At 43.7% G+C, this 27,089-nt stretch overlaps 1 protein-coding gene across 9 annotated transcripts in view; it reads left to right on the forward strand.

Moving 5' to 3' along the window:
- Positions 1–27,089, forward strand: part of CUX1 (cut like homeobox 1) — a 458,571-nt gene that overhangs the window by 29,431 nt on the left and 402,051 nt on the right. Inside the window, exon 1 of one of the 9 annotated variants that reach the window (XM_064295902.1) lies at positions 12,867–25,997. The exons of the other annotated variants lie outside the window; for them this stretch is intronic. Within the exon in view, the coding sequence (XP_064151972.1) occupies positions 25,941–25,997 (57 nt within the window). The 5' untranslated portion in view covers positions 12,867–25,940. Of the gene's footprint in view, positions 1–12,866; positions 25,998–27,089 lie in introns of those variants that run through there. 9 annotated transcript variants of the gene reach the window in all.

Consider the following 27,089-nt stretch of genomic DNA (forward strand, 5'->3'; position numbering starts at 1 on the left):
TTTTATTGTGGCTAAAAATATATAACAAAAAATTTCCATTTTAACCATTTTTAAGTGTATAGTCCAGTGGCATTAATTATATTCACTGTGGTGTGTAACCATCACCACTGTCCGTCTCCAAAAGTCTTCCATCACCCCAAACAGAAATCAGTACCCCCTTTTCCCCCTTGCCCAACCCTTGGCTTTCAAAAATAAGCTCCTGTCACTCTGTATTTGCCTGTTCTAGGTATTTCGTATTAGTGGGATCATGTAATATTCGTCATTTTGTGTCTGCCTTATTTCACTCAGCAAAATGTTTTCAAGGTCATCCATGTCGTACGTAGCGTGTATCAGGGCTTCAGCAGCTTGATCCTTAATGCTGGTTAGGACTAGTAATTGTTTCCCTTCTATTTTCTCAGCCTGCCAGGCCCCTGTGGGGGCCAGATTTAGTTCAGAATTTACCACTTTTATGCAGACTGAAGCTCCATCTATGGAATGTGTTTAACTGGAAAGATAAGAACAATTCTAATAGTTCCTTAAATGCGCAGCAAATAGAAGACATGTTTTTAGACTGATAGAATACTTGCAAGGCATTTCTCTTTCCTTTTTTTTTTTTATTGTAGTTTAGGTGAAAGCTTATAGAGCAGATGAAACGATACTCAAATTGTTTGGTGACATTGGTTGCCAACCCCGCGTTATGTCTTGACCTCAGATTCCCCATTTCCATTCGTCCAGTTTTCCTGTCCATTCCTGCCTTCTCATCTTTGCTTTTGGGCTGGTGGGCCCATTTAGTCTCACATACATGGTTGAACTACATGTGTTACTGTTTGTTTTAATAGGCCTGTCTCATCTTTGGCTGAAGGGTGAACTTCGGGAGTGATTGCAGTACTGAGTTAAAAGGGTGTCCAGGGGGCATACTCTCGGGGTTTCTCCAGTCTCTGTCAGACGAGTAAGTCTGTTTTTTTTTGTGTGTGTGAGTTTGAATTTTTTCTACATTTTTCTCCTGCTCTGTCTGGGACCCTCTATTGTGATCCCTGTCAGAGCAGTCAGTGGTGGTAGCCAGGCACCATCTAGTTGTTCTGGACTCAGTCTGGTGGAAGCTGTGGTAGTTATGGTCCCTTAGTCCTTTGTACTAATCTTTTCCTTGTGCCTTTGGTTTTCTTCATTCGCCTTTGCTCTAGACAGGGTGGGATGTATCTTAAATGGCTGCTCACAAGCTTTTAAGACTCTAGACACTACTCACCAAAGTAGGATGTAGAATATTTTCTTTATAAACCGTGTCATGCCAGTTGAGCTAAATGTCCCCTGAGACTATAGTCCCCAGCCCTCAGCCCAGTAACTCAGTGCAAGGCATTTTTCTGGTTATTTGGAGAGCTTGAGTTTTCTCTATTGATTGCGATAGCAATGAACAAGGAGATGAGCGATTTTGCCATGTGACTTACATGTGGGGTTCTGAGTTTTGTTTTCTTGGCTAAGATCTTGGGGACTGTTTCCAAGTAGGTGGTTCTTATTTGGCAGCAGGTTTGGGCTGCTATGTAGTCAGCCCTGTCCTTTTCTGAAGGGGAGTTGGTATGGGAGAGGGAGCAAGGTGGCAGATATTAGTGTTCCCTCCAGTATATGTAATTTTTAACAGAATGGCACCATTCTCTGCATTGTGACTGCAGGGAATTCATGCAAAACACACTTTGATCTGGTTTCAGGTATATAATGGAGAGAAATATGAAATTTGGAGAAATGGTAAAGCAGTTATATAGAATATGGATCAGTGAGGATTTCAGAAGCAAAGTCAGATAAAGCTTATTGGTAAAAAAAAATCTTCCATGACAAGAAAAAAAGAACTAAACCTGGGTAATGGCTTGGCGGCTCCTTGCTTGCAGGTGCTCTCAGGGAGCTGGCAGGCCCAGGACTACAGCGGGTGGAGGCAGGGGCATGGCCGGTCACCTGCCCCGTGTGCCAGGCCTCCTGGGATGTGAGCAGCCACCACCACCAGCATTTCCAACCCTGGAAGTTCCACATCTTGAATGAATGTATTTCATTAAAAAAAAAAAAAAGGCAACTGTCATTTTTTTTTTTTTTTTTTGCATGTTTTCTTTCTTTGGAAACATTTGATTTTTAAAGAAAGTTCTATAAAGCTTAGTATTAAAAAAAGTCTCCTGCCCTGCTTCTTCCCATCTTCAATTTCTGCACCCTAGAGTAATCTCCGTTTTTTCTAAGAAGCAGACTTCCACAACTGTTCCTTGGTTTTTCAATGTTAGATATTTATCTACTGACAACGTGGTCCATGAGAAATGGATGAGGAGTTAGGCCTCAAGAAGGTCCCCTCCCCCAGTTCTCATTTTTGCTCAATTGATTTAAAATAGTCACTGTTTAGATAACTATACCTATGTATATATTAGTTTTCTATATATGATATTAATTTATCCCTAAACTCTCCTCTAGCGATATACATGTCTTAAAACATGGAAACCTGTCAGACATGTAGTGGTTTCATCTTGTTCTTGGCAGCACCCCTCCTGGTCCCTCTGTTCTCTGTTCCAGTCTGGACTGGTTGTTGATAGTCCTGGGCCCAGCTGCCCTCCTGGGTCTTCCCTTTCCCATCATCTTGGGGACACCTTTGACTTCTCTTCTGCTTTGGATCCCCTGTATCTTATGGTCTCATCTTGCTTGGTTTAACTTCTTATTGCGAGGAGCTCCTCCAGTAGCTTCCTGGTAAAGAGTGTTCCTGTCTGGGGATCTGGCAGTGTCTTCATTCTCTCCTCTCATTGGTAGTTGGCAGACCATGGACCTCCAGGCTGGGACATACTTCCCTTAGAATCTGAAAATCTGTGCCATACGCTTCTATCCTCCATGGTTCCCACCCTTGGGTGCATTCTGATTTTTGTCCCTTGCTCTTTCTCACATCTTTTAGAGTCATCTTTTTATCCTTGTTATTCTCAACTTGCATGACGACGTGTCTTGGTATAAGCCTTATTTTCCCAGCCTCTGTGTTGTGTCCTCTGGAACACTCTTTATTCAGATGTTGGACCTCTTGGACTGATCTGCTCATTTTACTTACCTTTCATTCGTTTTTTGATAGGCTTCCCGTGAGAATTTTTTTAACCCTCTAACCTTTCTGAACTTTTATTTATCCTATTTTTAATTTCTGAGGGTTCTTTCTTGTTCTCTGAATATTCCATCCGTAGCATCTCTTGTTGTTTCATGGATGAAGCATCTTTTATCACACTGGCTGCATTCATTACAGTTTTTTCATAGAAGTTTTCTTCTGTTCTCTGTATTATCTTTTTTTAATTTTTACTTTTTGAAATCTTTTAAAATGTTATTTAATACATGTAAACAATTATATGTAATGCATTTTGGTTATAAAGTACAGTAACATAATGAATGCCCATGAACCCTCTATCCAAACCCAGAACCAGAATATTAACTAATAATTTGCTTCTACCTGTATCCATGTCCTCTCTCCCAGTGAACTGCCTGCCTATCCAGGACAGGTGACTGTTGTCAGATTTTGTATTTATTATGCCATAGCCCGAAAAGAATATCGTTTCATCACAAGTGTCTGTACGCTGAAATAATATTTACTTTTGCTTGGTTTTGAGCTCTGTAAAAGTGGTATTATTCTGTATGTAGACATCTAGAACTTGCTTTTTTTTTTTTTTGACTCAAGTTTTATTACTGAGGTTCATCTAAGGTGTTGCAGTAACTAGGTGTATTCATTTTCTTTGATGTTTAAACCCAATTGTGTAACTAGAACGAACTTTATGCTGTTTCCTGTTGATTTCTCTCTCTGTTCTTTTTTCTGTCTTTGTTTTGGTCCTAGTTAGAGGCTGTCCCAAATGTCTGGCAGCATTTCATCACCTGTTCATATATAAGAGCAAGGCACTAATGTGCTTATGTGGAAGCTGTGTGTGTGTACCAGTGGGCAGTCCGACTGGCAGCCCTCACTGTAAGTGATCAGCCCAGGTGTTTTGTTGGGGGAAACCCTCCGAGTCAGTATCTGTATCTCTTTCCTCTTGGGCTGATCAGTTTCTCCAATGACAAGCCCTTAGTTTACCTGCTGGGTGGGGGCGAGGGTGGGATATAAGTCTGACAGCCTGTCTTCTAAGAGCCACGCTGGGGAAGGGACTGGAGAGTGTCACTCGCTCCACAGTCCTCTGCCAACATCAGGGGAGGGGGCTCCCTCAGCTACATTGGGTGGGGTCAGGTCTGACTGCTCCAGTTAATACATTTCATCCACCTAGCACCTCCACCTTCAAGGGTCCCTGGTGTCTCCCCTGCCTGAGCCTTTTCAAGTTCTGCAGCACAAATTAGCTTACTGGGTGGTGGCTTCCTGTCTTCAGGCAGAATTGTGAGTTCTTTGGTCCCACAACTTTCCAGCTTCTAAAATGTTATGGAGTTTGCTCTTTCCTCTCCTGTTTGCTTTGTTCTGTGAATTTATACTTTACTCTCTGGAGGGAGCAGAGCTAACTCGTGTGCTAATCTGCCGTATCAAACTGGAGGTCACTGTTGTCAAAATACCTAAATGTGTGTGTGTGTGGGGGAAGGCTGCCTGCGAAGACACCAGTTTTATAGGAAACACATGAGTTCTCTTTCGAAGTAAGCTTCAGAAACTCCTTCCTGCCAGGCTGCCAGTGATTGACACTTAATTAACATGTTTGGGAATGGTCTTCAGAGCATGAATCCCTAAGAAAGCCAGTCTTGTTCTTGTCTGTGTTGGTTTGGTTAGGTTAGTGGTGGGAAGGACACAGCAGGGGTCTGAGAGTCTAAGAGGCTTGGGTTCAAGTCCTGCCTCATAACTTAGTGGTTGGTGCCATCTCCTCATTTGTAAAAAGTGAGACTCTCCTAACTGGGTTAAAATTAGGGAATATATGCGAGTTTCCTCTTGCTAGCTGTTCAGTAAGTAGGAAATATTATTAGCCGTAATGTCATCCTTTGCTTACTGGACTAAGAAATTAGAGCCACCATCTCACATTTATGTGACACCCCATTTTCCGTAGTGTGCTTCCATGGTTTTAATTTGCACACACACACACACACACACACACACACTCGGAAGAACTAAAAATGGATTTGACCTGGGTTGTAAGTAGAGCTTGGCTGCTCTAATACAGCGATTATATCCCTCCTTCCCTGTTATTTCATCTCCTTTCCTCTTGCTTGTAATCTTCCTCAACACGTTGGTATCTATTTCCTGCTTAAGTGAGTTCAGAGGGCATGAGGGGCTCTTCTCCGTGTGTGTGGCAGGTGCACCCCATCCCTTGGAGCCTACATCTTGGCCCTGCCTCCCAGTGAAACCCTTTCTGTCTTCCCAACCTCAGGAGCTCTGTCTCCTCCAAAACCCTACAGCCATCACCATTTACCCCGCACCTTGTGGCACTCTCTGAATTCCATCAAATCAGCCTGGTGGTCTTGCCTGCCGGGGGCGGGCGGGACCTGGGAGCACTCCATAGTGCTGGGGCCCCAGGAAATGCTTGGTCAATTTTACCTGAGTTTACAGATGGTACAACAGGAGAGTCGTTTTGCAGGTATCTTATAGTTTAAGCCACAGCGTTCAGTCTGATACCTTGTCTCTGTTCCCACCATGTGTTAAAAAAAGCTTAGGTCAGCTGGAAGCATATAAGTAAAACACAAGCCTGAAATCAAAGCGGGGAGCCCTTAATCACAATACATAATGACCAGCATGTTATTCCACAGTTGGCATTTGCTTACTTCATTAGAGTTGTTTCTCCATCCATTTTCCTCCCTAACCTTAATTGTTTATCTGAGTTAGTGTTTTCCATTCTCTAATTGAAGGTTCTAAAAATGGTCACATCAAGAAGCCTGGTAGATATGGGAAATGAAGTCGACTTTACAGAAAGATGACGAGAGCAGACCAGTTTTCTGCCTTATAGATGGAAAATCCTTTAGAGTGTTGCGGGTTTCTGAGCCAGGACAGACCCAGTGACACAATCTGTTTCCTGCAGGCCCAGGAGGGAATACTTCCTCCTTGTGGTTAGTGACTTCAAAAGCTGCCCCAATTAGAGTTAAACTGCTTCTGTAATTTTGATGACTTTCTGGCAGCGACTGGGCTGCCATGGCACTGTTGCACTGTTGATTTCTGACTGTGTGAAAGCCTTTCTTATGTGCTTGGGTGAAAAGAAAACTCTCATGGGTCTTTATCTTCATCATTTAAAATGAAACTGCTTTGTTGAAGCCAAACGAATTGTTTGGTCCTTGCCCAGGCCTCACGCTCCTTGACCTCTGTGTTCCTTTGTGCTGCTGATGGCTGCCGCCTCCCTGAGTTTCCCCCACACGTGCCTGCCAGCCCCACCACACTGGGTGTTTGAACGGACCCTCCTCTTTTGAGCCCAGGGCCTCTGCTACCGCTGGCTGCGCCTGCTCCCTGGACCGCCCCCTTCCCCCCAACTCAGCCTCTGAAGTCCTGCCCAGCTCAAGTTCCTGTTTCTGTTTGAACGAAGCCCTTCAGATCCCCTCCAGCACATGGAATCTGTCCTCTTCTGAACCCCAGGGCACTTTGTGCCTGCCCTATATTTCTGCCCTTACTGTAGCTGGTATTAAGTCACCTCGATCGCTGTTTTGTCCCTCTTCCAGGCAGCAAGCTTATCAGAGCCAGGTACTGTGTTTGACTCTGCAACCCCGGCACTTCCCACAGTGCCTTGCATGTAATACATATAGCATTCAATAAATATCTTATTTTCAAAATATCTGTAGAAATAAAAAGAAGTAATTTTTTTTTCAGGAGTCAAAATGTATGGCTTTTATCTACTTCTTAACACAAAGAATGTTTTCAGCACAGAAAGGCTTTTGCTGCTCTTATGTGATAGTGGAAACCCTGGTGGTGCAGTGGTTAAGTGCTATGGCTGCTAACCATAAAGGGCCGGCAGTTCCAATCTGCCAGGCACTCCTAGGAAACTCTAATGGGGCAGTTCTACTCTGTCCTATAGGGTCGCTATGAGTCGGAATCGACTTGACGGCACTGGGTTTGGTTTTTGGTTTTTTTTAATGTGATAGTAGGCTTTTTGGTACGAAGCGACGATGAACACCTCTGAAATCGGCTGTTTTGAATTAAGTGAAGCCGAGTGAGGGTGGAATTCGGTGAAGGAGTGGATGGGGTTTAAGCAGTTGGGGATTAACATGCTGGGCTCCTTTAAACGCCAAGGGACTGTCTCTCTGTAACTAAGCGAGGCAGGGAGGGAAGGACAGAGTTCAGCTCTGGCCAGGCTGGATGTGTGACTCCCACTCCTGCTCTTTAACGAGGCTGCCACCTGCATTAGGCTGACGTAGCTCAGGATGACTTAGCCCTCCTATGGCTTTGTGTAATTACAAGGCATTTTTTGCAGGGCTCTTTTTATTAGCCATTCTTCCTGGTGATTTGTGGAGATCAGCTTCATCATGCTTACTTAACAGATAAGGACACTGAGGCCCTGGGAGCAAGCTGTCTGAACGATGAGGTTGAGCGAGCTTGTTTGGAGGCTTTTCTGCTCTGTTGACACATGCAACTGTGTCAAAGGATTGCACAGCCAAGTAACTAGGCTTTCAGTTTGCCTGCTTGCTCCTCATTGAATTTGGTGGTTTGGAAGTTCTGCATCCAGCAGCCACCCAGCTGCTGGGCAGTAGCCAGGCTTACTCTACACTTTGCACAGAGGCAGTATGCTCAGTTAGCCATATGAAAACTGATGAATGAAACTAACTGTGAAACAAACCCTTCCAAGTCCTTACGAGGCATGCTGGACTGACACCTGTTTCAGTGGAGAGTGGGGTCCCATAAGTAGGACTGTGGTGTTGGCAGTGGTGATTTTCTCGTGCCCGGGGTAGGCACTGTTTAATAAGCTTCACCAACATATGAAGGACTCTTTTCTAACTGGCTGGGGGTAAGAAGTTTGCCTTACCTTTGGATAGCTGGTAGAACTAACACTGGGACGTTCTTGGAAGCTCCCCAGAGCTGCAGAAGTCCACTGATTGGCTGTAACGCGTTGCACGGACAGTGCATCTGAATTAGTCTCTTCCCACTTGTTTTCTCTGGCAGGCATGGAAAAGAAGACCAGCTGTCTTAGGGTTCCCTAGAGAAACAGAACCAGTGATACGATATTACATATCATACATATAGATACAGAGAGAGAGAGATTTTAAGGAATTGGCTCATGTAGTTGTGGGGGGCTGACAAGTCCAAAATCTATAGGTCAGGTGACAGACCGGAGATTCCTGAGGTCTTGTGTTCCAAAATCCGAGGGTCAGGAGATGAGAAGAGTAAAGAGCCTGAGAGTTCTAGCAAAATGTTTTTTGATAGCCTGGAGGGAGAACACACTCTAGGGAAACTCCCTTTTTGCTCTTAAGGCCTTCAGCTGATAGGATGAGAGCCACCCACACTTCAGAGGGTCACCTGCTTTTTGGATTGTGGTGCTGGTGAAGAATGCTGAATATACCGTGGACCGCCAGAAGGATGAACAGATCACTTTTGGAGGAACTACAGCTGGAATGTTCCTTAGAAGTGAGGATGGCAAGACTTTGTCTTGCTTATTTTGGGCATGTCATCAGGAAAGACCAGTCCCTGGAGAAGGACAACACGTTTGGTGTAAAGTAGGTGGTCGGTGAAAACGAGGGAAACCCTCCCTGAGATGAACTGACACAGTAACTGCGACAGTGGGCTTAAACATCCCAGCAGCTGTGAGGATGGCCCAGGACTGGGCAGCGTTTCGTGTTGTTATGTGTAAGGTCACCATGGGTTGGAGCCAGCTCCAAGGCAGCTACCCACAACAGCAACAATCTGCTGTACCTAAAGCCAGCTGATGGAGACACATGTAACTACTTCATCTTTCAATCTACTACTTTAATTTCAGCTGCATTCGATCACCTCTTAGGCATGAGAAAGCTGGTCAATGAGTCAGGAAGACCGAGGAAGAGTTAATGCGTTTGAATTGTGGTGTTGGTGGAGAATATTGAATATACCATGGACTGCCAGAAGAACCAACAAATCCATCTTGGAAGAAGTACAGCCAGAATGTTCCTTGGAAGTGAGGATGGTAAGACTTCGTCTCACTTACTTTGGACATGTTATCAGGAGGGACTAATCCCTGGAGAAAGACATCGTGTTCGGTAAAGTAGCGGGTCAGTGAAAAAAGAGGAAGACCTTCAAGGAGATGAATTGACACAGTGGCTGTAACAACAGGCGTAAACATAGCAATGATTGTGAGGATGGCGCAAGACTGGGCAGTGTTTCGTTTTGTTGTACATAGAATTGCTATGAGTTGGAACTGGCTCAGTGGCACCTAACAATTACTTTGTAACTGTCTAGACTAGTGTTTGACCAAGCAACTGGCCAGTATGACCAAATGACTTAGCCAAGTTGGCACATAAAATTAATCTTCACACTTGCTCACACACATTTGTTCGCTGGGTAGGGGGCCGCTTTGTGCTTTGCAGTTCTTGCAGGAGCTGAATTCTCCCTGAGAGCCACCCATTCCCGGGTGCTGTCTGAATGGCCACTCTGGACCATTCCACACGGTGTGTTTGAATACCAGATAAAATCATGCATTAAAGACCACAGCCTAACATTTTGGCTTAATGCTGAGAACAAATAAAACCCAGGGGCTCTTCTCAGTGCAGGTTTAATGCTAGAACAAAGGATATGTATTTTCTAAACAACACTGTTTTCAGTTGGTGCCCAGGAGTAGGGTCAGTACAAGGGAGCTGGTAAAAAAATAATAATAAATGCAGTGTCTAGATTCCTCAAGGTTATAGCAAAGCTAAAACAGCTTGTAACTAAGTAAATGGGTGAAAATCTTACCAAAAGCATCTTAGTTTCTGTATTCCCTGGGGTGGCTGTGGTGGTGGTGATTCCTGTTTTAGAGGCTGACGTTGGTTTGTGTTGATAGTTTCACTTCCTTCAGGTCTTAGATGCTACCTTTTCAGAGAAACCTTACTGCCCACCCTATATAAAATAGTACTCCCTCCTGGCCCCTCTCCCTTCCTTCCCGTAACTTTTTCTTCTTCATTTACTTATCTTTACAGGACCCACTATTTATGTGTTTGTTACCTGTCACCTCCCCTGCCTCAACCCTGATAATAGGGGCTTTGATTTGCAATGCCAACAGCAGTAGTGCTCTGTGAATACTTTGTCGAATGACTAGATCTGAACTGTGATTGGCCCTTAGAATGGGAATGACTTTTTTTTTTTCTTTAAATTTTATTGTGTTTTAGGTGAAAGTTGACAGTGTACATTAGTTTCTTATTCAAAAATTTATACACAAATAGTTTTATGACATTGGTTGCAACCCCCGCCATGTGTCAGCATTCTCCCCCTTTCCCTTTCCACCCTGGGTTCCCTGTGTGTCCATTTATCCAGTTTTCCTGTCCTTTCCTGCCTTCTCGCCTTTGCTTTTGGGGAGGTGTTGCCCATTTGGTCTCATATACTTGATTAAACTAAGAAGCACGTTCCTCACTTGTGTTATTTGTGCTACAGGGTTGTCTAATCTTTGGCTGAAAGAGTGGCTTCAGTTCTGAGTTAGCAGGGAGTTTGGGGGGGCCATGGTTTGGGGGAATTGAGGAATGGCTTTTTAATCACAAGAAAGACCTACTATTCATTGATCATGAAAACAAGTATACTTTTTTTTTTTTTTTACTTAAAGAAACCTGGTAATGTTAGGCTTAGATTTAAAGTAGGTCAGGTGGCTAATGATTGAAAATGGATTGGCAACCAGAGTGTCTTCAGAAATGTAAAGCTAGACTTTAGACTATATTTTTGTTTATCCGCTTGCCATTACAGTGACTGCCAATGAAAGACAAGTTTGCAGGCATTGCTGAACCAGGGGTTAAGAGCAGAGCTTCTGTTGGGGATGAAGTTAAGGTGTCCCTCCCCTTGACCTGAGCTGGGAGAAAGGTGGGTTTATGATTAACTCAGTGATACCTTCAATGAAATTTCTGGAGGCTGAAAAAATTAACTTTTGAAAAATGATTTCAAATTACCAATTGGCCATATCCGGGGCTGAACCTGCATGATTCAGCTCCTTTCAAAAATATCTTCTCTCAACAAATTGCTTCCTTAACATTTTAATTTGTTGATCATAAAGGAAGCTTGCCAAATATTAGCTGTTCTTTTCCATTTCCTACAGCTTCAAGCTTTCCTTATTTGGCATCCTGCAGTGAAACTGTAAGGTCACTCCCTATTTCTCTTCCCAAATAACTGTATTTATTGCTGTCAAATATTGGCGGGTTTGATCCAGCTGTCAGCAGAGCATTTTGAAATATTGTTTTTTGCCAGAATGCTGATTTAATGATCTAATACTGACATGGCTTATTTTCACTGCTGACTGGATAACTTGTTGGATAAGCTCCCTTTCTCATTGGGCAATGGTGCTCCCCCCATTACCCCAGCCATAAAGACTGTGGGCAGTGTCCTCAAAACAGTAGCAGAAGGTGGATGTTTTTCCCCTTTTCTTTCTTCTTTCTTTCCTCTTCCTTTGCTTCCTTTTTCCTTGTTCTCTCTCTTTTTGCGGTGAAGGGAGGGGGAGACCTAGGTTGGGGACAAAGACTTGGTGAATAGGATGGTGCTGTTGCTGTCTGGCATTTTGAAGAATATTCATGAAATTTTTTTCTGATGGAGAATTTCAGACATACACAGAAGTGGAGAGACGAGTATAATGAACCCCCATGTACCGTCACCTGGCCTTAACCAGGAAGCACAGCCAATCTAGTTTCATCCCAATACCCACCCACGTCTGGGAGTTTGAAAAGGACATCATATTATTTTATCCATAAATATTTCAATATGTATCTTTAAGAGAGAATGTCTCTGTTTTTTAGAAGAAGAAGAAAAAAAGCGTAATACCATCATCTCACCTAAAAGAAATGAGCAATATGAAGAGTCAGTTGTTCTGAGTGGCACGGTAGTGAGACAGCCCATGGGTGTCACAGGGAGAGGAGAGGTGCTTGGTGCACAGCGCTGAACTGGGTCTAGTGCTGGTTCTGTTCTCGCCTGCCCTAGGGCCTGTGGCTGGTTACTCCCCCCGCTTTTCAAGCCTCAGTTTCTTCATCTGGAAATCTAGGGAGCTGTACTAGTTTTTCTGAGTCTGAAAAACTTGAGTCTCTGAATGTGTGAGTCCCAACTTGCTTTAGAATTGGCCTCTGCCACTCAGCTCTGGTGAAGGAGGAGATGGGTGTGGGCTTTTTTGTTGACAGTGCCAAGTTCTAGAAAGCTACATTTTGTCTCACTTTTACTGGTTATGGAAATTTGAATGCTTTACTTTGGCTGCATCTCCCTTGGTAGTTGAACATATACTCCTGGTCACCTTTTTTTTTTTTTTTTCCTGGTGGACAGTTTCCCGTGCACTGGCTTCTCCTTTGTTGCTCATGCCAATTGTCTGAGGGTCAGCGTAGTAGTTGATTCTCTGACAGGCATTTCTCTGACCAGAAACAAAAAAAAACCAAAGCCATTGCTGTCGAGTTGCGTCCGACTCGTAGCGACGTTATAGGACTGAGTAGAACTGTCCCATAGTGTTTCCAAGGAGCGACTGGTGAATTCAAACTGCCGACCTCTTGGTTATCAGCCGAGCTCTTAACCACTGGGCTCCTAAGTGGAAGGTCTGTTTCCACATTTAGTAGTTAGCTGTTCAGGATCAGTAACAGGTGTCAGAGTTGCGACCCATTTTCATCCCTGTCTTTTGGAACTGAAATGTTTCAGTCATTTCTATCTCACGAGCTGCTTGGCACTGCTCCACATGCTGGGGTTACAAAGTGGGTCCTGTGCTGGCTATACCTCAGGGAGCACCTGTCACCTTAACTACAGCGGGCAGGGGCTGGTATAGGGCTGGGGGTAGGGTGGAGATTTGGTGGTAATAGTACTGCTGAGCCTTGAAGCATAAGTGAAGTTTCCAATACCCAGGCTTGGGGGAGGTGGGGTGGGGGTAGTGGGTAGTCATGTGATCTGGTGTAATTATTCTCCACTCCTCCCCAAGGTATGTTAATTATAGTCTCTTGCAGTCTTTTTTGTGAGTTTACAGTGTTTTGTGATTATAGACCCAGTAGATGGTTGTTGTAGAAAAATTAGAAAATATAGAGAAGTATAAAAAGTAACAATCACCTGTAATCCCACTACCAGAGTTATACTACATTGTCGATGTTGTGATTAATTTCCTTTGGCCTTTTTTTTCTGTGCATATATGGATTTATAATAGCTGTTCATGTAGCCAGTAACTCAAGAAACATGTACTGAGCATCTGGCCATGTGCCAGATATGCAGTCTTTTTAGGACTAGGGGCTCAAGATAGTTCTTGCCCTCAAGGAGCTTAAATCTTCGTAGGTAGGTTTGTATGGTAAATCATATGATAGAGTAGACGAAGTTTGTGTTGTTTCATTCACTTTACGAATGACACCAGGCCATCCGTAGAATCATCTGTCTGCCCTTCCAGCCTGAGACTGCCCTTCAACTTGACAGAGAACAGCTGCCTATCTGTGAAACGTGATGTGATCTTTCAATGACAGTAACTCAACACGGGTTCTGAAGGCCTCGAGAAGGCTGTTTGACTGGCAGTCTCAGGATTGCCCCCATTTCCTTTGATTTGCCTGTAAACGGGTGGCCTTTTTCCTTTAATTGAATAACCATATTGACCTAATTTGCACTGAGGGACGTATTTCACCCTGGTATAATTTCCAACCCAAGCATGCCCTTAATTGTTTCGGTTTTGAGCTTGGTATAGGGGCAGTTATTATGTTGATCTTCTTATGATTTATGTGTGTGGCATGTCTTCGGAAATGTCACACCTGAAGTTTAGAGCTCAGAAAGGATAAGACCCTTTATCTTTAAATTGATCCAGAAAATTCAGCTCCGGATATTTTTTTCATAGCAATAACGTCATTTTATTTATTTTTTACTACTTATTATAGAAAACTTCAAATATATATTTAAAAAACAGACAGTAGAGTGTAATGAATCCTTTTGTACCCATCACTTAGCTTCAGCAATTGTTTACTCATGGCCAACCTTATTATTTTTTTTATCTGCACATTCTCTTCTCCCACCTCTAGTTAATATTGAAGTAAATCTTAGACATCAGATCTTATTTCAACCATAAATGTTTGAGTGTGTCTCTCTAAAGGTAAGGACTTTTTTTTTTTAAACAACCACAGTACCATTTATCATGCCACAGAAATGACAGTAATTCATTAATAACAACTATTCCGTCATTCAGATTTCCATTTTCCCACAAATCCCATCATCTCAAAAAAAAAATTGAATCCAAATCTAAGATTCTTGTGTTAGGATTTGGTTCATATGTCTTTTAAGTCTCTTAATCGATCAGTTCCCCACTGTTTCTTTTTCCCCCTCCCTTGTAATCTCTTCCTTGAAGATCTGATGCAGGCCTATTTTGGCTGGATCACTTCCTAGATGATGCTGTGTTCTTCCATCAGGAGGCCGTAATAGCTGGCTGGCTATCTTTGTGAGACGGCAGTTATTTTTAATAATTTATTTTAAGTTTTATGTTTCATCTATGGGTGCTTCAAGACGGGGAATATATTTAGTGAGCCACTGTCATTCTTTCCAAATAAATAAATACATGGGAAATACGATCCCCCACACAGTATTTATGACGTATATCATTTGTTTGGAATGCTTCACAGAATCACCAAAATTGGACCATTTCTCTCTATTGTGAGGAAAGCAAGACCCCTCAGGGTCTCAGCCTTGTGAGATGGAAGAGTAGGCTGGGACCAGAGGCCCACGTTTTTTCCTGGTCCTGGCTGCCTCCTCCTTCCTTGCCATTTTGGGCTCCCTTGTGGTCCTTGGGTGGGCACAGCCAGGTACACAAAGCCCTGTTTGTTTGACTACAGATCATTCGTACTTGTCAAGAAACCCAGAACAGTTGTTTTTGTTCTTACTGTAGATGTTTGTGTATATGACCTTTTGAGAACATATTTCTAGATGCTGCCAAGGCACTGGCGTTAATGCCGATCACCTAGTTAAGTCTTTATCTCAGCAGGCATTGCTTATCTGTTCCCTTAAGAATTCCTCTTAGTAGAGTTACTGTCTTTCTCATTCTGTTATATGTTTATTAGTAATCGTATATAAGTTAATATATTATTTTCCGGAGAGCCTCTTGGTGGAGAGTCTAATATTAGTTAAACCTTGCCTCCTTGTTACTTCTGATGATGCATGGTGCTAGGTGTCTGATGCATGTGGACAGGACTGAGGGGGTGTTGGGCCATCTAACTGCGAATAGTTGGTTGTGTCCTGTAGCGTGTACTTCTGGGAGCAGCAGGCATCTGCTGACACATTTGTATGCAGTCTAAACAGATGATGCTTATGAACGTGGGAAGTGTGTGCGTACACCTTTCGTAAGTGCAGAGATTTGTCATCCGCTATTTATGATGGAAGGAGCCCTGATAGTGTAACGGCTAAGTGCTTGGCTGCTAACTGAAAGGTCAATTCGAACCCACGAGCCGCTCTGCAAGAGAAAACACCTGGCAATCTGCTTCTGTAAAGATAAAGAAAAAACTCATTGCCATCAAGTCAATTCCCACTCACAGTGACCCTATAGGACAGAGTAGAACTGCCCCATAGGGTTTCCAAGGCTGTAATCTTTACAGAAACAGACTGCCACGTCTTTCTGCAGTGGAGCTGCTGGCGGGTTCGAACTGCCAACCTTTTGGTTAGCAGCCAAGTGCTTTACCATTGTGCTGCCAAGACTAACTGTAATATAGGGTTGCTGTGAGTCTGAATGGACTCCATGGCACATAACAACAACATTTATAATGGCCATAGTAGGAAGATTTGTTAATTCACTAGGCTATTATTTATTGTTTGCTTAAGAAGGGCCAGGCACAATGCTAGGTAGTGGGGATTAGCGCTGGAAAAAAAAAAAAAAGATAGCCCCTATTCTCATGGAACTTAAATTTTAGTGAGTTTGAGGGAGAGCAACACCTGTTGGTGAGAGACCTTGCCAAGGCAGGCGACCTTGAAATCTATCAAAGGAAGAGATATTATGAGTGCTTGTTTTATAGTCTCCAGACAAAAAAAACATATGGGACCCTTTACTGTAGACACGAACATTTCATTTCAAGGACTCAAATGAAACTAGGACAAATGAGCAGGCATAGTTGTTTGGTGATCATTTGTGGCTGATGCAGTGAACAGCTCATTAGATTGTTGGTGGCAGATGAAATCCCGCAAATTTCAACACTGAGACAGTCTAAACACCACAAGCCATGAAAAGCTGAGTTAAAGGTGAATCTTCGTTGTCCTCTAAGGATCTGATTGACTTCAAAGCTTAAAAAGAAGGTATCACTGAGCCTTTGGGAAGATTGGTGTATAAGAATCAGAAGGTTGAAAAGTTTCACAACAGTTATATTGAAAGTTTCAGGGCGATTTGATTTTCCATGATCATAATTAATGTTCTCTGTGGAAACCCTGGTGGCATAGTGGTTAAGATCTATGGCTGCTAACTAAAAGGTTGGCAGTTTGAATCCAGCAGGAGCTCCTGGGAAACTCTGTGGGGGGCAGTTCTACTCCGTGCTATAGGGTCGCTATCATTTGGAATCGACCCGACGGCAACGAGTTTGGTTTTTTTTTTTGGTGTCGCCACAGGCATTTTCCTTCCCTTTTCTTTTGCATACTTAAATTTATGACATGGAGAAGGACCAGCAGCAGTGGGTGAAATAACAGTGGTCCAGACATATGTGATAGTGTCAGCTCAGGCAGCAGTGTTCTTCCTCGTTGTTCAGGGGGCTGTTTTGATGCTCAGTGTTAACGGCAGCTTGTTTACAAAGTCTGACCACCAAGCTGTGTGTCCCACAGCCAGGGCCACCAAGTCCTGCTCCTCCTGGTGTGCCACCAGCAGCCAGGCTGAAGTTGTAGTGCACCGAAATGGCATGCCGTGGCAGAGCTGAGGCTCCTGTGTGTGGCCTCCCACGGACACCTGGGGTGGGGGATGAGCACACCATGGAAGCCAGCGAGTGCGTCAGCTAATCAACACCTAACCTGGCTGTTCTTTTTCCTTGTGCACCTTCATCTTTGGGCATCTCTTAAGCTCAGACTTCAGATAAATTGATTTTCTCTTTTTAAGCCAACTTCTTTGTAGAGGCACTCACTCGTGGCTTTGACTGTCATCTCACTGTTGAGGAGTCCAAAGTCCAGTCCTGTAGGACTTGGTCACTGGATGGCCTGATTTTCCTTCAGTAGAGCCAAAACCAATCTCATCCGCATTCTCCTTTGCAGAGCTGGTTTATGCCCGTGGTGAAGCTGGCTTTTGTCCTCCAGTTTGCTGGAGCTTAACCATGGCCTTGTCTTGGGCTGTTCTGGTGACTCCTTTGGCGAACAGTCAGTTATCATGTCCTGTTGCTATTTCCTGAGCAGAGAGTCTTGAATTTCCCCTTTCTCCAGTCTCGTTCTTACCCCTCCAGTCAGTGTGACACCCCTAGCTGCCAGGCATTGTCTGTAGGTTTGCAGACCTCCTCCCACCCCATCTGTCTTGCATGCTGTGGACCGTGCTCGATGTTGACTACACACCTGTCCCTGCTCTCAAGGAGCCTATCATTTAACTGGGTGGTGAGATGCTCCTGGGAACATTAACAGTGTACAAGCTGGTTTAAGCGTACAGGAAATATAGGCAGCCCAGAATTCAGAGTGGACAGACATTTAAGTGCTTTAGGTATTTATAGGAGAAAGGTCACTGGTATAGAAGTGAGCAAGAAAGGCTTGGAGGAGGCTACTTTTCTGGCAGGAAAGTGGCATGACTTAGAGCAGTGTGTTAGGAAGACTTCCTGGCTTTGGGGAGTTGAGTGGGAAGAGGGGACTGAAGCCTGGACTCCGGGGGTCGTGAGGGCTGTAGGCAGGTGTCAAAAGGAGAGAAAGGGTAAGAGTAACTGACTGGAGCCAGTGTGCCCCCCAGAACATGGTAACTTCTGGTTTGGGAGCAGGGGAGGAGACCAGGGTGAGCCTGGGAGGTATGCACATGGATGTGACTGGGAGGCGAATCAACTTCTTGGTCAAAAACCCAGATGGCAGGAGGAGCAGCAGTGTGAGGGGAGAACGGATGGCATTTCAGACATTTTCAATAAACAAAAATGCTCAAGAGACAGGGAGGGTCTGCCCTGTCTGTGCTGAGTTCCCAGCATCCAGGACAGTGCCTGGGACCTAGTAGGTGCTTAATAAGCACGTGGACTGAATGTGTGAGATTGAGAGTAAAGTCAAAGTTGGCCACAGGTATTTCTAAATCCTGGCTTCTTGTGGTTGGTTGCCATCAAGTTGATTTCGACTCATGGCAACCCCAAGTGTGCAGAGTAGAGCTACCCCATAGGGTTTTCAAGGCTGTGACTTTTCAGAAGCAGATTGCTAGGCTTTACTTCCAAGGGACCTCTGGGTAACTTTGAACCGCCAACCTTTTGGTTAGTAGTCCAGCACTTAACAATTTATGCCACCCTAACGCCTGGCTGTGTTTGTTAAAACCATTCAAGCGAATGAGTTTCCTGAGGGATTGAATTTAAAGAGGAAGGGTAGAGGGCCAAGGGCTGAGCGATTGTCTGGGGAGAGCTGCTGTTAGGAGGCCTGTGGAGGAAGAGAAAGCCTACAAAGGGGGCAGGAAGGGGGTGATTGGAGGGTTAGGAGGAAAACCAGCAGGGCACAGGGTCAGCCAAGGTCAGGAGGACCTGGAGCTCCAGAGGTGGCGGTTAATGTATGCACACGAGAAGCCTTGGATCTTGGCTCCAAGGGAGCCTGGCCCTCTCTGTGGAGGACGTAGGTGAGTGGCTGCTGCTGTGAGTGGGCGGAAGAGGTAGAATAAGAGCTTGTGCGCAGCACCATCACAGGAGGAGGCCGCACTTTTGCTTTTCACATAGAGTGTTAAGCTTTGTTTCACGTTTCTAGCAGCTTCCCTCCTTGGCTTCTGTCAAATCTACGCACTGCTGCGAAGACCCCTCTAGTCCTTCTCTCCCTCCCAGCCTCATTCCCACTTCTTCTCTTTAGGGCCACTTGCTTCATGGACAGTTGGTCTGCCCACCCCCTCTTGCACCCCTTTCCCCGGGCCCATTGCTTCCTGGGAAGCTGAGTGCTCATCTCTTCTGGCTTGGGCCCACCCTCCACAAACACTGTTTCTGACTCCTCCTCAGATGGCCCCGCTGGCCGGAGTCTGTGTCTCTCGCCCTCACTTGCTCTGTTGCGCACTTGAGCCCCTTGGCGTACTTTGATCTCTGTGTCTGCATCCCTTTTGCAGCCAGCCCCTTGTAGAGCATCGTTTACTTGCTGTGGCTCCCGAGGTCATGGAGGCAGGGAGCAGCTGCTCAGTTCTGATTTTTAGTTTTATAAAAGGGGTCATGTTACCAACTTGCATGCAGGCAGCCCAAGGTGGAGTATTGTTGGTTAACGGAAATATATGCCTTCTCCGGGCTATGTGATAACTCAGGCAAAACTGTTTCTTTACTGACTTTCATGAAACACTTGTCTAAAAATTCATGGACGAGAGAATCTAGGGAATCTTGTCACATTATTTCTTGAGTAAACTTAGAGAGTATGAATCTAAGGGGAAATATAACTACCCTGATTTGACTGCAAGATGGTAAATACCTTAGCCTTAAGTGGCAGAGCGGGTTTAACAAGATTTTTCCAAGTCTCTGTGGTGGAGTTTTCATTTTTCCCCTTTTAAAGTTACTCAGATGGAGCTGTGAGGATACAGAGAGTTTTGCTTTTTTAAATTGGTTATGAGTAATTTTAGGACAGATGCTTATGAAGTCTGTAAATTAAAAAAAAAAAAAAAAACACCTGCACAGTGCCACGCACATACCAGTTTCGTAAATACTCTGTACGTAGCAGAAATCACCTGTCTGCCCTATAGTGGGGCCTAGCAGATGGGCACAGCTCCTGAGGAGGTCGGAGTGAGGGTAGGTGAGGCTGTAGATACCACCATACCACCCAACGAGGTGCCAAACACGCTGTCGGATTAATTTTCGTATGTGATCATAGCATCCGTGGCTTAGGGGACTGTGCAGTTTATGCTCCTGAGTTTGCTGACTTGCTCAGACTATTAGGGACCACCTGGCCAATTGGCGGAATATGGGCCTCAGCTCAGTTTAATTCGGGACCATAGTGAGGACCAAGAGGTGATGTTCTCAGTTATATGTGTGGCTTTCAAAGTAAACATCTTTTTTTTTTTAAACACCCATCAGAGTGGCAACAGTTAAAAGTCTGAAAGCTTCAAGGGTTGACATCTTAGGCTTCTAGCAAAGTGAACTGTGTGTTCTGTTGGTGGGGGTGAAACCGAGGCAGCCGCTTTGGAGAGCAAGTTGTGGAAGGTGTGTGCGGTATGATGGAGTGGTCTCCTGGGTTAGAGGAGTACCTGTGCACAAGTGTGTACAAGGGAACAAGTGCAAGAAGGTTCATTGCTGTACGCTTTATAGGAGTGAAGAGTTGGGAAGACAGTAAACATCCATGGGGGTGGGGGGAGTGGCAGTCGCCTAGAGGAGTTCTAGTAGACATGACCTAAGGGCACCGGCACCAGCGTGGCTGCGTGGATCAACCTCACAAACACATTGTTGAGCAGAAGGGCCACCTGAAGGGTGTATGCAGTGTAATTCCATCGATAAAACCAAAACCAAACCAAATCCACTGCTATCGAGTGGATTCCGACTTACAGCAACCCTATAGGACAGGGTAGAATTGCCCCATAGTTTCCAATGAGCGCCTGGTGGATTTGAACTGCCGACCTTTTGGTTAGCAGCCGTAGCTCTTAACCACTACGCCACCAGGGTTTCCACTTGATAGGGAGTTAAAATGTGCAGAACAATACCTTATGTTGTTATTGGAGCCATAAAGATGTAGTAAATGTAGACTTTTTGGGAAAACTGAACTCCAAATTCTGAAAAGTGATTATTTTGGAGGGAGGAGGGGAGAAAACAGGATGGAGAGGGTAAGACCGGAGCTAAACTATTATGTTTTATTCCTTTAAAAATAGCAACTAAAGGTTAAAATTTGATGAAGCTGGGGGCTGGGTACCTGGGAATCTATACTTTTCTGTATGCTTGAAACATCGTTATTAAAATATATGTATATTAATGAACAATTTTTAATCTATAGCCTGAAGTTTTCAAGATTGGGGTGTTCTACATGGGACCCTATTTATCTTTCTTTTTCCTGCTCACTTATAGAATCCCAATGTTATGTTGGCTTTAATTGTATTTACTGAAGAACTTTTGTGTTTTCTTATTTTAAGTATTAGAAGGTAGGTGAAACATTTTAGGTTCCTCTACATTTTTAAGAGGACAACTTTGAGGTGTATTTTCTCCTTTACCTTATGCCTTTTGGTAGAAAAATAGGTCTTTGCCTGTGTTTCTGTTTAATATCAGTGCATTTTCTACAGAGAACTGCTGAAGTGTTGAGATCCGGAATGCCAAATTTCCTTGTCTTATGTAGTACTTAGAATATTTAGGAGGCCTAGAAAAAGTGAGCTCTAAATTATATTTAACATTGTCCAGGCCTTAAGTTTGGAATTGTTTCACATTATCCCTGAAACAAGAGGTGTTTCTCCGAGTGAGATTTCTGGCTTAATTGAATTAGAATTATTGAAGCCAGGATGGGAGTGAAAGGGTACATTCCTTTTGTGCCGGTGGTGGGGGATGATCTTAAAGCAGGCCGTTGATGGAATAATATCCTGTACTTACATGGTGTCTCTCTCTGAGGAAATAAGAGCTTAATATGTCCCATTCAATTAATCCTCACAACATCCTTAAAGGTGAATAGGAGGCAGATAGCATTATCTCCATTTTACTTAAAAAGCAGCTGGAACATGATGAATTTGAGCTCCCTGGGAGTCTTCAGCCCTTTCTCTAAGTACTAGTTCAGAGTGCGTTAACCCGACCGGTAGCTAAGATGAGCAAGACGCATGGCAAGGAGGAAGGAAATATTTATGGTGTGTCACCAATGCCAGGCACTGTTGGAAGCTTTTAGGATAGTGATCCCTTTAATCCTCAGAACAGTTCTGCGAGGTGGTAGGTGATGGTGCCCTGTTTTTCTCAGAGAAGTTGAGTCGTTGGTCCAAGGTTCCCAGTCTGATCAGTGACCAGCTTGGCTCTGGCCCTTGGTCCCGTTCTTAAGGTCTCTGCTTTTTCTACCTGGCTGTGCCTCCAGCCTGGTGTTGTGGAAGGGCAACTACCGGTTTCTGATATTGTGGGAGACAAAGGTTTAATGTATTGGAAGCAAAACCGACAGATTCAGTTGTGGTAGATGCCCATAACTGTTAATACCATTGAAATAAATTTTACCTAAATGAAATAATTTGATGTTGTTGAAAAAAGTTTCAAGGAATTTGACCTCACACTTTTGGACTCTAGGCAGGGCCGCCGCCTGCCCCAGAGCCGCACAAATGACTGCTGCCTCTCATAACCTGTATTGATAGACCTCACTCAGTCACTCTAATGGGGGCCCACCATGTGCTAGAATATTTTAATTTTTAACAATTCTGGTCAAGGAAAGGGAAAAGTCAAAAGAAGGCTGGCTAGGCCAGTGTCTTGAGAGGGCCTTATATACATCCTGTTTTATAGGTGGAGCCCTGGGGTCGATGGTTCAAATCCACCAGCCACTCCTTGGGAGCGCTTTGGGGCAGTTCTCCTCTGTCCTATAGGGTCACCATGTGTTGCAGTCAACTCGATGGCATTGGGTTTTTGGTTTTGGTTTTACATAAGGAAAACCGAGGTTTCCAGGTTTAGAAAGGTTAACTTGTGCGGGGTCACTTTTTATTAAGTGGCAGAGCCAGGATTCAAACCCAGGTTTATTTGATTACTATAATATTCTGTGTATTGTGTCTCTGGTGGGGTTGGTGTTTTCTGTTGTTTTTTAAAAACATTGCTGATCACTCATGATAAATAAGGACGAGGGCTTAGATTTCAGCTGCTTTGAATTAGACAATGATTTCTCTTATTATAAGCAGAGCTCTTTATTAACCGAAAACACTTGGCTGTTAGACATGGTGTTTAATTGCTGTTAGAATGTATTTTTGTCACACTGCCCTATAATAAGCCAAAGAACTGTTTGTGCCAAACTTAGAAGGAAAGAGAAGGGAGGATGAAAACCATTCTGCCCCTCCAACTCCCCATTTGAGCCCGTGGCATTCTGTTTGCTATTTTGGGTCTAGTTTTATTCACCACTTGTACCTTTTTTGTGAAGAGCACCTGGTATGAAAGCTGGTCAGGATCGGGACGTGAGAGAGACCTCGCCTGGATGTTCCGGGCTGAGTGTGCCCATCTCTGTGCTTTAGGGCTCTTCTTTTTCTGATTTTGTAGATTTCTTTCATTCTCTATTATGTATGTCTTGAATTTTACATATAGGAGGAAATGATTTTACTTCTGATTTAAAAAGAAATGCTTGTTAAGAATAAGGAACTACAAAAGAGTAAAATAAAGGAAATAAAAGTTACCACTAAATTCTTCCACCATTAGCATTTTGGCGTATGCCCTTCCAGGTACTCCCCCCTTATATGAACATAAAACTGGATGAGTGAAATAACACTTTAGATACTATTTTGTAACTTCTTTTTTCCTAACCTGGAGTTTACTTTGTGTCCTAGTTACCTAGTGCTGCTATAACAGAAATACCACAAGTGGATGGCTTTAACAGACAAATTTATTTTCTCACAGTTTAGGAGGCTAGAAGTCCAAATTCAGAGTGCCGAGTGCAAGGGGAAGGCTCTGGAGGAAGGGCCTTGTCTCTCCAGCCTCTGCTTCCTGATTCCTCAGAGATCTCTATATGTCTTGGCATCTCTCTTACCCCATTTCTCCTCTGCTCACTTGTTTTAATCTCTTTTATATCTCCAAAGAGATTGATTCAAGACCCACCCTACATTAATTCTGTTTCATTAACATAACAAAGAAAACACATTCCCAAATGGAATTATAACCACAGGCATAGAGGTTAGGGTTTACAGTACCTGCTTCTGGGGGGAAATAATTCAATACATAACACTGCTATCAAAAATATCTTTCAGTGTTGGTTAAAAAAAAAAAGTATATGTGTATATATATGTATATACATATATACTGTTTGTTGAAGTTACATGATATTCCATGATATAATTTACCATATTTCATTAATTTGATCCCAGTTTTTTACTGCTCTAGGCCACACTGGGATGAACATCTCTGTACAGCCATGCATCTTTTCTATGACTATTTTTAGTGTCTGGCTATTTCTTTAGGTTAAATTTCTAAGAGTAGAACTACGGAGTTAAAAATGTGTATGTTTTTAAGACTTTGGATGCATATTACTAAATGCTTTCCAGAAACATTGGACCAATTTATAGCAGCAATTGCACTAAATTCCTGTGTTATTGATTTATTAACAAGTGATGCCATCTCATAGTTTAAAGAAAAAAAAAATTTTTTTTTTAAGGCATGTAGAGAAGTCCTCTATCTGCCTGGGGTCCTCTCCTTCTGCTGTTGATGATTTTTTTGTGTGTCATTCCAGAGTTTTTTTTGTACACACTGAAACAAATATGAATGTTATTTCCCCCTAGTATACACAGTCTAGCTTGCTGTTTACACCGTTCTGCACCTTGCTTTGTGTTGTTGTTGTTAGGTGCCATTGAGTCGATTCTGATTCATAGTGACCCTGTGTACAAGAGAACGAAACATTGCCTGGTCCTGTGCTATCCTTACAGTCGTTATGTTGGAGCCCATTGTTGAAGCCACTATGTCAGTCCATCTTGGTGAGGCTCTTCATCTTTTTCACAGATCCTCTATTTTACCAAGCATGATGTCCTTCTCCAGGGACTGGTCCCTCCTGATAGTGTGCCCAAAGCAAGAGAGGCGTTCTAAGGAACATTCTGGCTGTACTTCTTCCAAGACAAATTTGTTCGTTCTCCTGGCAGTCCATGGGATATTCGGTATTTTTCGCCAATACCGTAATTCAACGGCATCAATTCTTCTTCAGTCTTCCTTATTTACTGTCCAGTTCTCACATGCATATGGGGTGCCTGAAAATACCATGACTTGGGTCAGGTGCACCTTAGTCCTAAAAGTGACAGCTTTGCTTTTTAACACTTTAAAGATGTCTTTTGCAGCAGATTTGCCCAGTGCAATACTTTTTTTTTTTTTTTAAGGTAACAGCATTTCTTGGAAATCTTTCCAATTCAGTGAGTACGTGAAAGCTTAAAGTGTGTGTGTGTGTACGCGCGCACACGCGCGCGAGCTGAACAGTATTCCATGGTGTGGGCGATCACATTTTATGTAGCCACTTCCCTTTCCCTAGCTATTTGGGTTGCTTCCAGTCTTTTTCTCTTACAGGCAGTGCTACCTTGAAGAACGTTGTACATGCATCAGTTGACACATGTGCAGGTGTATCTGCAGGGTACAATCGTACAAGTAGAGTTGCAGGATCTCAAGACGAATGCATTTGTGAGTGATAGATACTGCCTAGTCAGCTGCCATAGGAGCGAGGCCAGTTTAGACTCCTGCCAGCACCGTTGGAGAGAGCCTGGTTGTCCACGGCCTGCCGACAGGGCCCACATTTAGTTCTAATACTTTCATAAGCACTTGCATCATGCAAATAGTATGAACCTCAGGAGTACCAGCCCCCCCCCCCCAAAAAAAAACCACCTTAACACCCTCTCTTGCAGATGGGTGTGTAAGTGCGTGTTGATTCAAGGAGTCTAGGCGGAAGAGAGAATAAAATCAGCTAAAACCTACCTTCCTCCCTCTGCAGTGTCGGCACAGAAGGTAGCGCCAGCTCACCCTCCCTGCCTGCCTTCCTCAGGCTCCTTCCTAACCTGAAATAATACCACTTCCTTTAACAGAACAGGCTGCGACTCTCGGTCAGCTGGTGCGACTAGAAAAGCAGTGAGCCTTGTTTAAGACTGACCTGACAGATAGCAAGTAACAAGTACCGCTGAGCTAAATGGCGTTTGCAGTAAATGTTCTGACAATGAAAAGTTTGAGGAAATGAAATTATTGCTGCAAAGACGGCAGAATGTAGTGGAAGCCAAATGAAGTAAATGGGGTTAACTTCCATGTTCTCTTCAGAACCTGAAGCCACCGCCCAGCACCCTGAGGTGAGTTCTCCTAGTGTCCAGGAGAGTTAGATGATGTAACTTTAGTCAGGATTTGGGTGAACTAATAAAAATTAGGACTTCAAAAAAAATAAAAGACCACTTTAATGGTTTTGTTCAAAACAGTGCGGTTTTCCAAACACCAAAAGCAAACTGATAACTTTTACTGCAATGTGAGTTTTTAAAAATACACTTTATTTTTTTAGGACAGTTTTAGGTTTACAGAAAAATTGCCCAGAAAGTACAGGGAGTTCCCCATACACCCAGTCTCTCCCCTGTGCAGTTTCTTCTGCTGTTACCATTTTGCATTAATGTGGTACATTTGTTATAATGGCTGAACCAACGTTGATACATTGTTAACTAAAATCCCTAGTTTATTTAGGGCTTGTGGAGCCCTAGTAATGCAGTGGTTAAGAGCTCCTCTGCTAACCAAGAGGTTGGCAGTGGAAATCCACCAGCTGCTCTTTGGAAACCCTGCGGGGCAATTCTGCTCAGTCCTGTCAAGTCTCTATGAGTTGGAATCGACTCGACAGCAGTGAGTTTGGTTTTGGTTTTTCTTTCTGTTGTACATGGATTTGAAAACTATATTAATAAAGAGAAAAAAGTTGAACTGACTGTTTACACGTTCTTCAAGCAGCAGAGACTTTTCTTCAAGAGCAATATTAGGGTTAAGAAGCCTATTTGCAATGTGATAGGGTGCTGACTGCCTTGGCTGCTCTTTCTAAGTAAGAGTTTTCTGTACTGATGCAAACTGACATGCTCAAGTATCTCAGAGTTCTGGGATTGTTGTATTTTATTTTCTAGCAAGGACTTCCCTACTGGGGACAGTGCCTCCTGCTGCTGGCCTGTGCTATTGACCTGAGCCCAGGAGGAATCCCTGGGGGCTGGCTGCCCCTTGGGGCCTGAGCTGTGAGGATGCAGAGCACAGGCCTGTTAGCTTTGGGTGAGCTTGACCCCATTCCTCCCCTCCTCAGTTTCCCTTTCTTAAATCTTTAACATATAAGTGTTTCTAAGCTGTATCTACTGTGTGTAAGAGGGTTCTACTCTAAAGAATACTGTTTTAAATTAGGGTGGGTCCTTCCCTCTCTTCTTACT

The sequence above is a fragment of the Loxodonta africana genome, chromosome 12, assembly GCF_030014295.1.
Source record: "Loxodonta africana isolate mLoxAfr1 chromosome 12, mLoxAfr1.hap2, whole genome shotgun sequence".
Classification (NCBI taxonomy): Eukaryota; Metazoa; Chordata; class Mammalia; order Proboscidea; family Elephantidae; genus Loxodonta; species Loxodonta africana.